We start from the raw sequence: 12,995 nt of genomic DNA on the forward strand, positions 1-12,995 counted from the left end.
TTCCCTAGATGGTTTCCTGCTTTGAATGTATTGAAAGAATTTTTTGTTGTTGGTTTTCTATGTTTTTAGCAAGATGCTCCTCAAAATCTTTTTTAGCATCCCTTATTGTCTGCTTGCATTTCTTTTGCCAGAGTTTGTGCTCTTTTTTATTTTTTATTCTCTTCATGTGGACAAGAGTTCCATTTCTGAAGGAAGCCTTCTTGCCTTTAATAGCATTTTTGACTCTGCTTGTTCACCACGCTGGCATCCTCTTGGCCCTGGTGGTACCTTTCCTGAGCTCTGGTATACATTCCAGTTGAGCTTTTAAATTGTGTTTTTAAGCATTTCCCAAGCATTTTGGAGTGATTTGACTCTCTGGACTTTGTCTTCCAACTTTCCTTTTACCAGTTCCCTCTTTTTTAAAAAAGTTTCCTCTATTGAAGTCAAATGTGACCATGTTGGATTTTCTTAGCGATTGGCCATTTACATGTATGTTTAATTTAATAGCTCTATGGTCACTGTTCACTTAAGATTAAGTCCAGGGTCACTGCCCCTCTGGTCGGTTCCATGACCAAGTATTCTAGGGCGCAGTCATTTAAGGTAACTAGAAATTTTACCTCTTTGTCATGACTGGAACAAATATGTAGCCAGTCTATGTCAGGGTAGTTGAAGTTGCCCGTTACTACAGTGTTTCGTAGTTTGGATATTCCCTTGATTTCATTTTCCATCTCAAGATATCCCTCAATGTTTTGGTCAGGGGGACAATAGAATGTCCCTAGTACTAAATTACTCTTGGGGACCAGTATCACCACCCACAATTCTGTGGAGGAGTCTGCCTCTTTTGGGGTTTCTAGCTTGCTGGATTCAATGCCTCCTTTCATGTATAGAGCAAAACCACCTCCACTACGTCCTTCCCTGTCCTTCCTAGATAGTTTATATCCAGGAATAACTGTGTCCTGCTGGTTTTCTCCATTCCATTTCGTTTCACATGCATACTATATCAATGCTGTCCTCTAAGACCAAGCACTCCAATTCTCCCATCTTGGCTCGGAGGTTTCTAGCATTAGCGTATAAACACTTACATACAGTGTCTCTCTTCAGGTGTCTTTGGCACTTTTGGTTTGGCATGTGGTACTTTGGTTTAAATTGCTATCCTGTGCCCCTGCCTTCAGATGCCTAGTTCTGGGCATACCCCATTTAAACTTTCATCATTTTTATGTCTTTATCCTAGGGGAGATAATTGTTCCAAGCAAGACCCTCCTCAGCTCCTGTTGGCTTTCCCCCGTCAATCAGTTTAAAAGCTGAAGCCACCTTTTCTATTTTAAGCGCCAACAGTCTGGTTCCATCCAGGTTCAAGTGGAGCCCGTCCCTTTTGTACAGCCCAGCTTTCCCCCAAATGTTCCCCAGTGCCTAACAAATCCAAATCTCTCCTCCTGACACCATTGTCTCATCCACGCATTGAGACTACAAAGCTGCGCCTATCTATCTGGCCCTGCGCATGGAACAAGTAGCATTTCAGAGAAAGCTACCTTGGAGATCTTGGCTTTCAGCATCCTACCTAGCACCTAAATTTTGCTTCCAGGACCTCACAACTGCATTTCCTCATGTCATTGGTGCCAATGTGCACCATGACCACTGACTCCTCTCCAGCACTATCTACCAGGCTATCTAGATGACAGGTGACATCTGCAACCTTTGTGCCAGGCGGGCAGATCACCCTGTGGTCTGCATACCCATTACACACCCCATTATCTATGTTCCTAGTGATCGAATCACTCACTGCCAGGATCCCAACACTCCCCTGGAGAAGTATCCTTGGCACGAAAGGGTATCCAAAAATGGGTCCCTTCTAAGGGATTGTTTCCCTCTTAGTCAGATAGATGCGCTCCTTCACTGAGGCCCTCATTCTCCAAACATCCCCAAGCACCTTCTTTCTTCCTCTTGCTATCTCTAGGATTAATTCCCATACCAACTTCATAGGTACTAAACTGATTCTGATATCACAGGAAGTTATACCTTGCAGTATTCTTTAAATGCTTGAGTCCTGTGGTGTATGTGCATTGTATCACTGTTGCCACTTATCCGTGTCCACTCTGGAAGCCTTGGTTTGGAAGGCATCTAAGAAACTTTGGATGGTGCCTCAAAGCCTGAAGTTATCTTCATGATTTATATGAAAAGTTAGCAGCTTCTCACTTAGGAGCTTGCAGGTTTGTTGACTCCCATCTGGACACAAACTGAATTGTGTAAGGGGCAGATTGGACTAGGAGTGTTGCAAATTTCAATATACATGAAAATTGGAATCTGGAATTCTTTGTAGTAGAGTTGGCATCCCCAGAGCAGTACTGAACATTTGTTAGAAGCACAAACAAGTTTTGCAGTCCTGATTTTTAGACTTCTATTGTGGTATCCTGAGGGGAGGTTGTGTAGAAGAGAGACCCATTCCTCAGATGTGTATATATCTTATGTATCTTCCCCTTGGGTTCTTAAGTTGAAAGAAGAAAAAGTAGATGATCACCTGGGAATGCATCTGTGAATATTCATATCTTCTCTTTGCAGTCCCTTTTGTTTGAAAGAATAGCACTGAGTCACAGATAAAACTGATGGATGGAAGCTTATCACTTGGGTAGCAGCGAAGATTATATGTGGGAAATATAGGCTACATGTTAAAGATACTTGTGATTGGGGCATAGAGGAAGACACCTGGATTTCTGTCTCATGGAATCTTGGGTTTGTTCTGCCTTAAAGTAATCTTGTGAGACAGAACAGTTTTGCATGTGGATGAGGGAAGCCTGTTGTGTCAGCAGTCTCTCTCACTATGTTTTTTTCTGCTGCAGACAGTGCAAGTTCCTGTTTACTCAGAACAGGAATATCAGATGTATCTTCATGATGATGCCTGGACCAAAGCTGAAACAGACCACCTCTTTGACTTATCCCGAAGATTTGATCTCCGCTTTGTAGTCATTCATGACCGCTATGATCACCAGCAGTTCAAAGTAAGTGCCTATGAATGAATACCTTCTACATCAGACGTGGGGAACTTTTTTTGGCTGGTGGACCAGATCATTACCTCCCCACCCTGGTGGGCTAAATTTGACAGATGGGCGGGGCCACTCACCTGTCAATCACCTGATGTCATAGTGATGTCAGGTGATTCTGTACTTTGAAGCCCCGATTGTCAGAGAAGTAAAGTGTGGGACTGTTTGAAAGCCCTTTGCAAGGCTGCATTGTTTCTTTAAACCTCTGATTTTTGGAGACTTAAAGGAGCAGGGTGGGGCTATTTGAAAGCCCTTTGCAAGCAGCTTCATTCTGCTCCTTTAAACCTCTGATTTTCAGAGGTAGAAAGGAGCAGCATGAAGTGCTTCAAAGAGCAGCACTGGGAGGGAAAAGTGGCTTCCATTTAATGGAAACAGCTTTGCACTCCTTGAGCAAGGTATGCCTTGCTCCAGCAAAGGAACAACTGGGAGCCTATTTTAAGCTCTAAAGCTCTGTTACTCCTTTGAAGCTCTGCCCTTGCCATCCCCATGGCGTCATGCATGGCATTGGGTATGGCATGGCTTCCCCAAAATGTGGGCTAATGGGGAGGCCAGGTGGGCCAAGTTTGGCCTGCAGGCCTAAGGTTCCCCATCCTTGTTCTACATGTAGGTTGCCATGGTGCAGTTTTGTGGAATAACACTTAGTTTTAGTTTAAGGATCTGCAAACACTGACTGTGCACAGTGCTGGTTAAGATTTTGCATGTCTGTTAAGGGTTCATGAGTTCTCTTTGTTCTACCACTGTGTGTGAAACGTTACCAGTACCAGCTGCGTTGGGTAAGATATTTACAGAAGCAAGGGAAAACTGGGTTGATCAACCTCAGAGATGCATCTTGATGCTGGAGGTGGATGCAGTTCTGATATCATTGAAATACTCTGACAAATTACAGCGAGTGCTCCCTAACCTTCTTTGCCTGATCCTATGCTTTGCTAATCCTGGAGCTTTTAGCTTTGGAATTAATATGGTATAGAATCAGACAAATGAGGTTGAAAAGTATTTGCTGCATCTTGTGCTGCTTTCACTGACAAAAACAGATAAGGAACTCTGACAATCATGAAGTAAAGGGCTAAAGGATGCTAACACGAATTGCAAACACAGCTTTTTACTTCCAGGCCTGCAGAAGAGAAAAGCTGATTGACCTAGGCAAATAATTTTAGAGGCTCTACTGGTGAGCAACTGATTAAGTGAAATAAGATGAAGAGTATTGGTAATGATGGTACATAGAAGCAGAGGACGTGGAAGAGAGGATTTTGGAGAATGGCTAACAGCTGTATTTTTTGTGAAATTGTATATTGGTGACAGAAGATCTCAGGATGTGCACTCCTGCCTTAATTTGTGATTGCTAAACGGACAGCAACAAAACATATGAGGGAGCACTGTCCTGTGATACTAAGGCCCAGATACTACTGCTCAGAGAACATTAGGTTATTGGGTGCTATACAAATGTGGAAATATATAAATAATAATACTTGTGATGGATTCCATTTATCATCATTTATTGGTGCTTATTACAATAATTCCCCAAACATTTATCTGTTCCTTTACCCAAGTTGCATATGTTTTAGCTGTTTTTTCATAGTGTTAGATTTCTTTTAGCTCAATTGTACCCTTATTCTCTCGTCAGAAGCGGTCAGTGGAAGATCTAAAGGAGCGCTACTATCACATCTGTGCCAAGTTGGCCAACATTCGTGCTACCCCAGGCACTGACTTGAAAATCCCCATCTTTGATGCAGGCCATGAGAGGCGCCGGAAAGAACAGTTAGAGAGGCTATATAATCGGACGCCAGAGCAGGTAATATCAGGAAATGTTGGAAGGCAGCCTGACCTCAGATTATCTTATACTGGATGTGTAGCAATAGCTCATTCTTTCTGGGTACTGCTCATTAATAAATGAAATGAAAAATTAGCCTTTAGAGCTGTTAACATGATTCCTGTTGAAGGTAGTGTTTAGTGGGTGCTCCTGACATCCTTTAAGGGGCATTTATCAAGTAATGGGCATGCACATATTATTAATGTGACTAGTGAAATAATTAAAAGAATGCAAAGTGTGTTAAAATATGTTTTGCTGGAGTTTTGCCTGGGAAAGATAGAAGCATAGTGCTGATTGCATTTGTCAGAATCTCTCTTTTGATTTCAGAAAATTCATTTAACATGTTTTTCTGCTCCCTAATGGGTGGATATTTGCATTATTTAATGGCAGAAAAACTGTTGGTTAAACTTCCTGAATTTATCACCTTTTTGGACAGTGTAATTTGTTAAGTGATTTGGTGGTGAAACTGCTGGTATTGACTGAGAATATTTATAAATATTCATACTTCTGAGGAAATGAAACAAAGTGAAAGTTCATCTTGGGTGAGTAAAACACTCTCACAAGGCTCTGAGGGCAGGAGGAGCTGTGAGGGTATAGATAGGGCAGTCTGCATTCTGAAAATAGGGGGGGGGGAGAGCCAAGAGATGGGATGGCAGGAAAGAAAGACAGGGATTAGTAAATTATGGATGGTGGAAGAAAGTGGGACTATGAAGAACCCTTAAAAGGCAGGAATAAGAAAAAAGAGGCAATGAGATATCGATATGAACAGTATCGAGTCTCTATACTACAGTCTGCTATATACACTGCAGACCGACATAAGAGCTTTGGAAGCTGGAAGGTGATGGTTTCTGGAATCAAGGTTATTTACAGTGTTTCAAGGCTTGCTGATCCTTTGAAATTGCACGGAAAGGAACAGTCTACTCTATGTTGCTGCTTTTGTCTCTGTAGTACTATATTCCTTGGCTCCCAGAAGACTCTAGGGCCAGTGAAGCCCAGGCAAGGAGCCATTAAGTGGCTCTTTTGGGTTTCTTTACCAGTCATAATTCCCACCTGTCATGCCTCTTTTTCATGTGTAGGTGGCAGAAGAGGAATATCTAATCCAGGAGTTGCGCAAAATTGAAGCCAGGAAGAAAGAGAGGGAGAAGCGAACACAAGACTTGCAGAAACTCATAACGGCTGCTGACACAACCACCGAACAAAGACGTGCAGAGCGCAAGGCACCCAAGAAGAAGCTGCCACAGAAGAAAGAAACTGAGAAACCTGTAAATATCTTGTGCATGTCCTCTTGTCCTTTATAATGGCACCACCTTGCCATTTGCCTGCCAGGGCCAGAGGGTGAGGGGGGGTTGGCTGGCCCTGGCCAGCCAAGTATTGTTTCTTTTAATTTCTTTGTTTCTTTTTAAATCCTCATATCTCTCGGGGCATGGAGAAAAGTTGGGTTTCAGTCATATTGTCACCTGCAGAGTGATGTAGGTTAGGCTGGAAAGAACTAAAAATGCTGCATTGGGAAGGAGACACGCTGGACCTACATAAAGCCCTCTCAAAGATCAAGCAGTTCAGTGGTCAGTGAATGCGCAGGCAGAAATTTGCTTTTGTCCATGTCATGCAGCATAGCATCAAGAGAGATCAGTAATGTTTGAAAGAAGCACACTTTCTTCCAGTTACTGCCAGGCGATATAGTTAACCTTTGAAACCTGCTGCCACAAAATGAGATGGTGGTCAAACTCCCTTCTCTAGTTTCCACGAGCCTCTGAGTCTGGCACCACTGACAGACTTACAGAGGAATTAAAACTGTCTGGGGTTATGCCAGTATCTTTGAAACATTAGGAGATAGTGGTCTATAGTTGATGATCCTCCTCTTGCTTAGGATAGTGTTCTCATGCTTTCCTAAAGGCTGCAAGTTGTTTGGCAGGGGTAGATAACTTAGGGAGCAGCTTTGGCCTTTATTTCAGCGTGGCGTACAACAATATATACAAATACGAATGTGATCCCTGTTTGATTCTGTGTTTCTTACATTCAGTCTTGAACATGTCACTCATTCTGTGAAACAGTGGACCAGAATAAAATTTATAGGTTGTGGGCAGTGGGACAACAGAATGGATTAATAATATATGAAATGACTAGTAGTGTGTTTTATTTAGAATACATTGTGGAATTACATTGTTGACCCCATTCAGTTTCTGGGGCAAGACTCTGCCTTTCAGTTGGTTGTAAGAAATGAGAGGAGTAGAAATGAGAAAGAAGCCACTACTCTACACTTTTCAAAAGCACACACCACTTTTTGTCACTGCTGGCTTTCTGTTTGCAGGACAAGTCTGCAGACTTGGTTGGGCTGTCCTGAAGGATTAAGATCTGTGATTTGAGTTTCCCTGTGCTTCTTCGTCAGTGCCTTTCCAGCCCGATTGTTCCATGACATGTAGGACGTGGAATCAAGTAGCTACTTAAAATGCTTGAGGCATGTTTGGCTGTCTCCCCCAGTATTGCCTGGGGCCCTTGTGTCTGCCTCTGGTAAGCACCTAAGGGCTCCTGAAGGCAGCCTCTCTTGTTGCACTATTGCTGTTTCAACCATGACAGAGTCCATTAGGAGTCAATTACCAACTGTAGCAGGGAAAGGTTTTTTTTAAAATTGCATTTTAACTAAGAATTTGAATTGAGGGCTGTATCAGCATCATCTCAACAAAGGGAAGTCATTTACCAAAGAGTCAATTGAGGTTGAAGCGTTTACAGCTCATGCTGGCGTGTGAGGGATAGCAACCTGTTTAATTGCTCAGATGTGAGGTGAAGGCAGACTGTGCAGTGTGGGAGGGAGTTAGCGTGTCCCTAATTTTCATTAGGGATTGTGATGATAATTGTTGGGGGAAGATGGCAGAGGTATACCCCCAAACTGCGTTAAGATCCTCTTGAACTGAATGACATATTCTTTTAGAGAAGTTTGGTTGAATCCACCAGTGTCTTTAGTGTGTAGTGGAATCTACAGGTCTGATCCAATACCTGTAGAGTTGACTTGTACTCCTACCTGCTGCCATCACAATATTCCCATCTTTCTTGCTTTGGCTTCCGGTCATCCTAAGCACTAGGTTCAGTATAGGTTGTAATAAAATGCCTTTTACGGTAATACTGTGTGTCAGACTAAAGAGCCCCCACAACAGATTTTGACCCTTTGATGAGGGGCCAATGATAAAAGGAATTCCTTATGTTATCTTCTCTCCAGTGTCCTAAAGGGATAGAATAAATAATTTGTTGAAATTGATACTGTTTCCTTGGGGCTTTTCCTTTGTTTGCAGCCTGGAAGACCAATTTAGTGTACATGGCTTCAGCAGTTTGGTCTTGGCAAAGCACAAGTAAGAGAGTTTGGTATTAAATGAATGAAGAAAATTCCCTGGTCCGTGTTACCTTAGCAATTGTTGTCCTCAGTGGATCCTTGGATTCACAGACTACATCAGTTGACTCATGTATGGTCCACAGTCCCTTTATAAACTTCAGGTCTCTGAGGAGAAAGGCAGACCTTTTTTCTTTCTTTCTTGCAAAGGAAGCTGTTCAGTGGGAATAATGTGTGGGACTGGTGACAGTTTTTCTTTTGAGAAGTATGTATGAAGCTTCCAGCCCAGCTTCATCGTCTATCTTCCCCTCCGCTTCAGTAGCTCACTTGGGTTACCGTAGCTCCCTTTTAACTACATACGGCCCATGTTATCTGGAGGGAAAGATAGAGGAACCTGCAATAGAGCTTATGCTGGATTTCGTTCTTCCTCTGCTCAGGATATAAACACACACTTTAAAAATTATAGCTTAATTGTCCCAGAATCTGTAATATTAAGGCATTTGTGAATCTGCAGTGTTTAAACAGCAGATAAATTATACGCTTGGCTTGTAATGGGAAAATGTTTGGCTAGAGGAAAAAGACATTATTCCTGGTGAAAAATGCAAGGGGCTATGAGATTGGCAGATTTACCCCCAGGATGAAGTTCATTCAGAGAGCAAATCAGTAGAACAAGAATAGCAAAGTTGTGGAGTACAAATGGTACAGAAGTTATATAGTTAATGGAGGATGATACAGGAGTAGGTGTTAGTTTATTGGAAATAAACAGGGAAACTGGAAACATGCAAATAATGGAGTGGGAAGAGTTAAAATGTTCTTAATCAAAAACTCAGAATTCTCAGAAGTCATAATTTTGCATTTCAAAGTCATACTACAAATTACATCCACACCTGAAACCATGCAGGGTTTTAAAACTTGCTTTGTATTCAGATATGCAGTTATGCTAGTGTGTTATGAGTTTTACAGGTGAAGACCCAGAGCTTGGAAAAGTTACTTTTTTTGAACTACAACTCCCATCAGCCCCAGCCAGCATGGCCACTGGATTGGGCTGATGGGAGCTGTAGTTCAAAAAAGTAACTTTTCCAAGCTCTGTTAAGAAGACCATAGTGCTTTAGGGCTGGGGGCCTGAAGGTTAGATCACTCAGGTAACAATGGGTCTTCTCCTGGTGCACAAAGACTGAGGCCACAATAAATGGGTCAAAGAAAATGGGGGGCAGGGGGGAGAGAAAATCACTGTGGTGGTTGACTGATTTTGAGTAAATGATGCATGAAGGTAGCTGTATAGAGTCTCTTTTCAGGTGATTGGACAAAGCAAAGATGAAGAATTAAGCAAGGGTTTGGAAACCTAGTGCACCTGAACAACATTCTCATAGTCTTGGTTTAGTGTAAAGCCCTGTGGATTTTAGTGTAGTAGGATCTTTGTGGTTCATCTTGAAGAGATTGTTGTTAGGGTGGTGCTGCCTTTGGTATGAAGAATTTAAGGTCAGATTCACAGTATAACTGGGACTATTTTGTTTCAATCTATAGACCACTTTGCCATTACACTGAATCTCACTTGTCTGTCCTTCCAGTGCTATGAAACCCCTTCAGTATCTTACTGTTTTAAATGCAACTTTCCTGAATAATTTTCAGTATGCATAGATTGGTACCAGCAGAAATTGTTGATAACTTAATGTATCGAAGCCACCTTTGTGCAAGTTGAAAGGCATTTAAATTAGTGGGTTCATATTGGTACCGTACTCAAAATCCATAGCCCTGCTAAGCCAGACAATGCAATTGTGCTAAGAAAGAGTTCTGTCCTTCCTCATTCAGACATTGACAGTTGGTTCTCTTGCAGAAAGTGATGCTTCCCTTTGTGGGATTGTTTTTGTACCTCCTTTTTACTTCCTTTTTTCAGCATATGCTGTCTCTTTCTCTTTTAGGCTGTCCCTGAGACTGCTGGCATCAAGTTTCCGGACTTCAAGTCTGCAGGTGTCACGCTGCGGAGTCAGAGGGTAGGCTACTGTACTGGTCTTCAGGGTCCTGAAAGGATGCTTGGTTATTTTCATTTCCTATCCCCTCTCCTTTTGGAGCTGTTAACAATCCGGAGGAGTTTGAGCTGCAGTAGTAATGTGGGTTCTAGCTACTCTCAGAAACACTGGCTGTGTGTTTGCTCTAGAGGCCCACTAGAGGTGCCAGTTGTGCATGGCTGAACTTGTCCCTTTGCTTCGTAAGCCTCAACTGGTCTCATCTCTTTCTCTGCTCTTGTGCTTTCATCTAAGGCCAGTCTATTATGCCTGATAATGGGACCCTAGCACAACATGTAGCCAAAAAAACAGTCCTGGAAAATTCTTTAGGAAAAGGATCACAAGGCAGCTCTGCCTTTTGCAAACTGCATGGTACCTGCAAATAGTTTTAAAAATAAAAATCTGATAGTAAGCTGCAGATTCATCTCTGACTTTTGTAGCATTAATCATGCAATAATCAAATTCTTTGGGAGAAGAAGTGGTTTGGACATGGAACTAACTTAGATATTCCTTCTGACTTTTCTGAATTTACTCAGAAGACATTTTAACGTTACAGTGCTAGCCTGGCAAATAACTTTCTGTGTTCCCATTCTGTTTCCTCACTCTTTGTTTTTGCTTATTACAAAATGATTCTTTTTCACCTAAGCTACACAAGGCAGATGTGTAAGGTACAACTTAGGGGGCACTTGAAAAATAGCAATTATACTCTGGTAGATATACTCCTAACCTTGTATGTGGAAGAACTAGGTTTGAAATGCCAGTCCAGTCATGGGGGTTGGCTAGGTGGCTTTTGGTAAGCCTTGGTTCCTCATTAGTAAATGGACAATAATGGTAGCTGAACCTCACAAGAATCTTGTATGGGTGAGAGAGAAGGATGAAAAAAATTTTTTATTTATATTTATACAGCTGCCCAATAATACATGTTCTTTGGATGGCTCACAAAGATACTGTATTAAAAATTCATTGCAAAATGATAAAGGCAGCATAAAATTTGTTCTGGCAGATGCATAATAAAATGTAAGATTGAAAAGCCCAAATTAAAAACACAAGTTGTTTAAAGTCTGGTGCTGAAAAGACCATAAGACCAGGCAACCCTCTCTGAGGATGCTGTTTTGTAACTGGGGTGCCACCACTGAGAAGGCCACCAGTAGACATCCACCTGACTTCATTTGGGGCACTCAGCAGGGCTGGTTAATGAAATAATTGCCATCTTGTAGGAAAAGACTTGTGGGTTACAGAGGCATCCTTTTCTGGAATGGTTGTGTAGGATATGATTGGAGGAAGAATGAGCTGCAGTGCCCTTCATCGATACTGAGCAAGCTGATCACTGATGGGGTTGTCAAGGGTGTGACTTTGCTGTGTGAATGTCTCAGAACCTCTAATGCAGTAGAAAGCTCAAGTTTATCCCAGTCTGTGTTTGTGCTGGAATTGCTTTTTAACAAGTTTTTTAAAGTTGTTTTTGAAAGGTGTTTTAAAGATATTTTGTTTTTAATATGTTTTTAAAGATGTTTTAATATGTTTTAAAATCTTTTGTTTTTAAGATGTTTTAAAATGCATTTAGTGTTTTTGTTTGCCACCCTGGGCTCCTTCTGGGAGGAAGGGCAAGATATAAATTTAATAAATAAATAATACTAAATAATAAGTTAGCTACAGTACATATATCAGAGATCTGTTGCTGACGGTAGGCTAATTGGTGTAACTTTGGAACATGCCTTGGAATGCTACTTTGAGCTTCTTTGGCTGTCGTTCTTGCTGTTGCAGGAGGTGAGTGGCTATGGCCTGGTTCAGGCTTAACAACAAACCATGGTTTGTTTGTAATGAGCATGGGCTTGAGCTCATGTGGCTGTCCCTCTTCTTTGCAAGTGAGGAGAAGCGATTTAAAGCTTCCATTTTTAGTTCGTTCTAAATGGCAGTTTCCTGTGTTGTTCAAACTCCCCTTTGTACAAAGAGGAGAGATGGAGTGGGGATGGGGATTGCATGAGACAGTGGCTTGAAACATATGTCTCTACCTGGCCTAACTGTTGAAAATGGAATGTTCTGGCAAGGTCAATAGCATTTTCACTGTGTAAATCATATTCCAGTGAGGGCAGGGACTTTGGGTTAGCTAGAGGTCTGGTGTAATAGGGCCAGAATGCCAAGGATGGCCCATTTCCCAACATATATTTTTGGTTATTTTGATGCAACTGTAAAGCTTTGAATTAAAAACCCCATCCATAAACAATGTTTTCCCCTATTCTATATTACTATAAACATTTTATTAAAAGGGATTGTCTTAGATGAGCTTTTGCACAGGGCTGTTTTTTCCCTTCAAAGATCATGAGGCCTGTAAGATGTAAGGCCATAGACACATGCCAAAGGTGGTTACTGATAAATCTAGTCCCACTACTGGAACACGTTGGTCTTAAGTATCATAATTGTTGGGGTAAGGGAATGTTAATAGTGGGGGGGAAGATCTTGGGTGATGAAATTTGACTTTTAGCCACTCATTTAACTTTGCCTGAGGCCCAGTTCGCGCATTAGGGATCTAGCATGACTGCCATTTCTTTGTAACTGGATCCCTTGCTTCAGCTGGTAACATTCAAAGGGCAGAATCACATAGAACGGGAGGATGAAATGCTAAGGTAACATCAGTGAACCAGTATCCAGTTGTTCCTGCAGGCGTGCTGTACCAGTAATTTATTAATTGGGCCTCTGTCTTCAGGGGTTAATAGTTTTCTCTGCACTGCTGGCACTTGTGCAGCTGGGAGGCTGTACCGATATTTGTGTGGTATTTTCAAAGCTTCTCCAAGTGATTGTGATTGTGATTCCAAGTGTTGGCCTTGATAGGAGAAAACTGGCTGTGCTGGGGTATT

At 41.9% G+C, this 12,995-nt stretch overlaps 1 protein-coding gene across 4 annotated transcripts in view; it reads left to right on the forward strand.

The window, feature by feature from the left end:
• Nucleotides 1–12,995, forward strand: part of DMAP1 (DNA methyltransferase 1 associated protein 1) — a 49,722-nt gene that overhangs the window by 10,554 nt on the left and 26,173 nt on the right. For all 4 annotated transcript variants that reach the window (XM_061632733.1, XM_061632732.1, XM_061632734.1 and 1 more), the window contains exons 7-10: nt 2,814–2,972; nt 4,636–4,803; nt 5,898–6,083; nt 10,060–10,131. In XM_061632733.1, coding sequence (XP_061488717.1) covers nt 2,814–2,972; nt 4,636–4,803; nt 5,898–6,083; nt 10,060–10,131 — 585 coding nt within the window. The remainder of the gene's footprint in view (nt 1–2,813; nt 2,973–4,635; nt 4,804–5,897; nt 6,084–10,059; nt 10,132–12,995) is intronic.

Source organism: Rhineura floridana, chromosome 6 (assembly GCF_030035675.1).
Source record: "Rhineura floridana isolate rRhiFlo1 chromosome 6, rRhiFlo1.hap2, whole genome shotgun sequence".
NCBI lineage: Eukaryota > Metazoa > Chordata > Lepidosauria > Squamata > Rhineuridae > Rhineura > Rhineura floridana.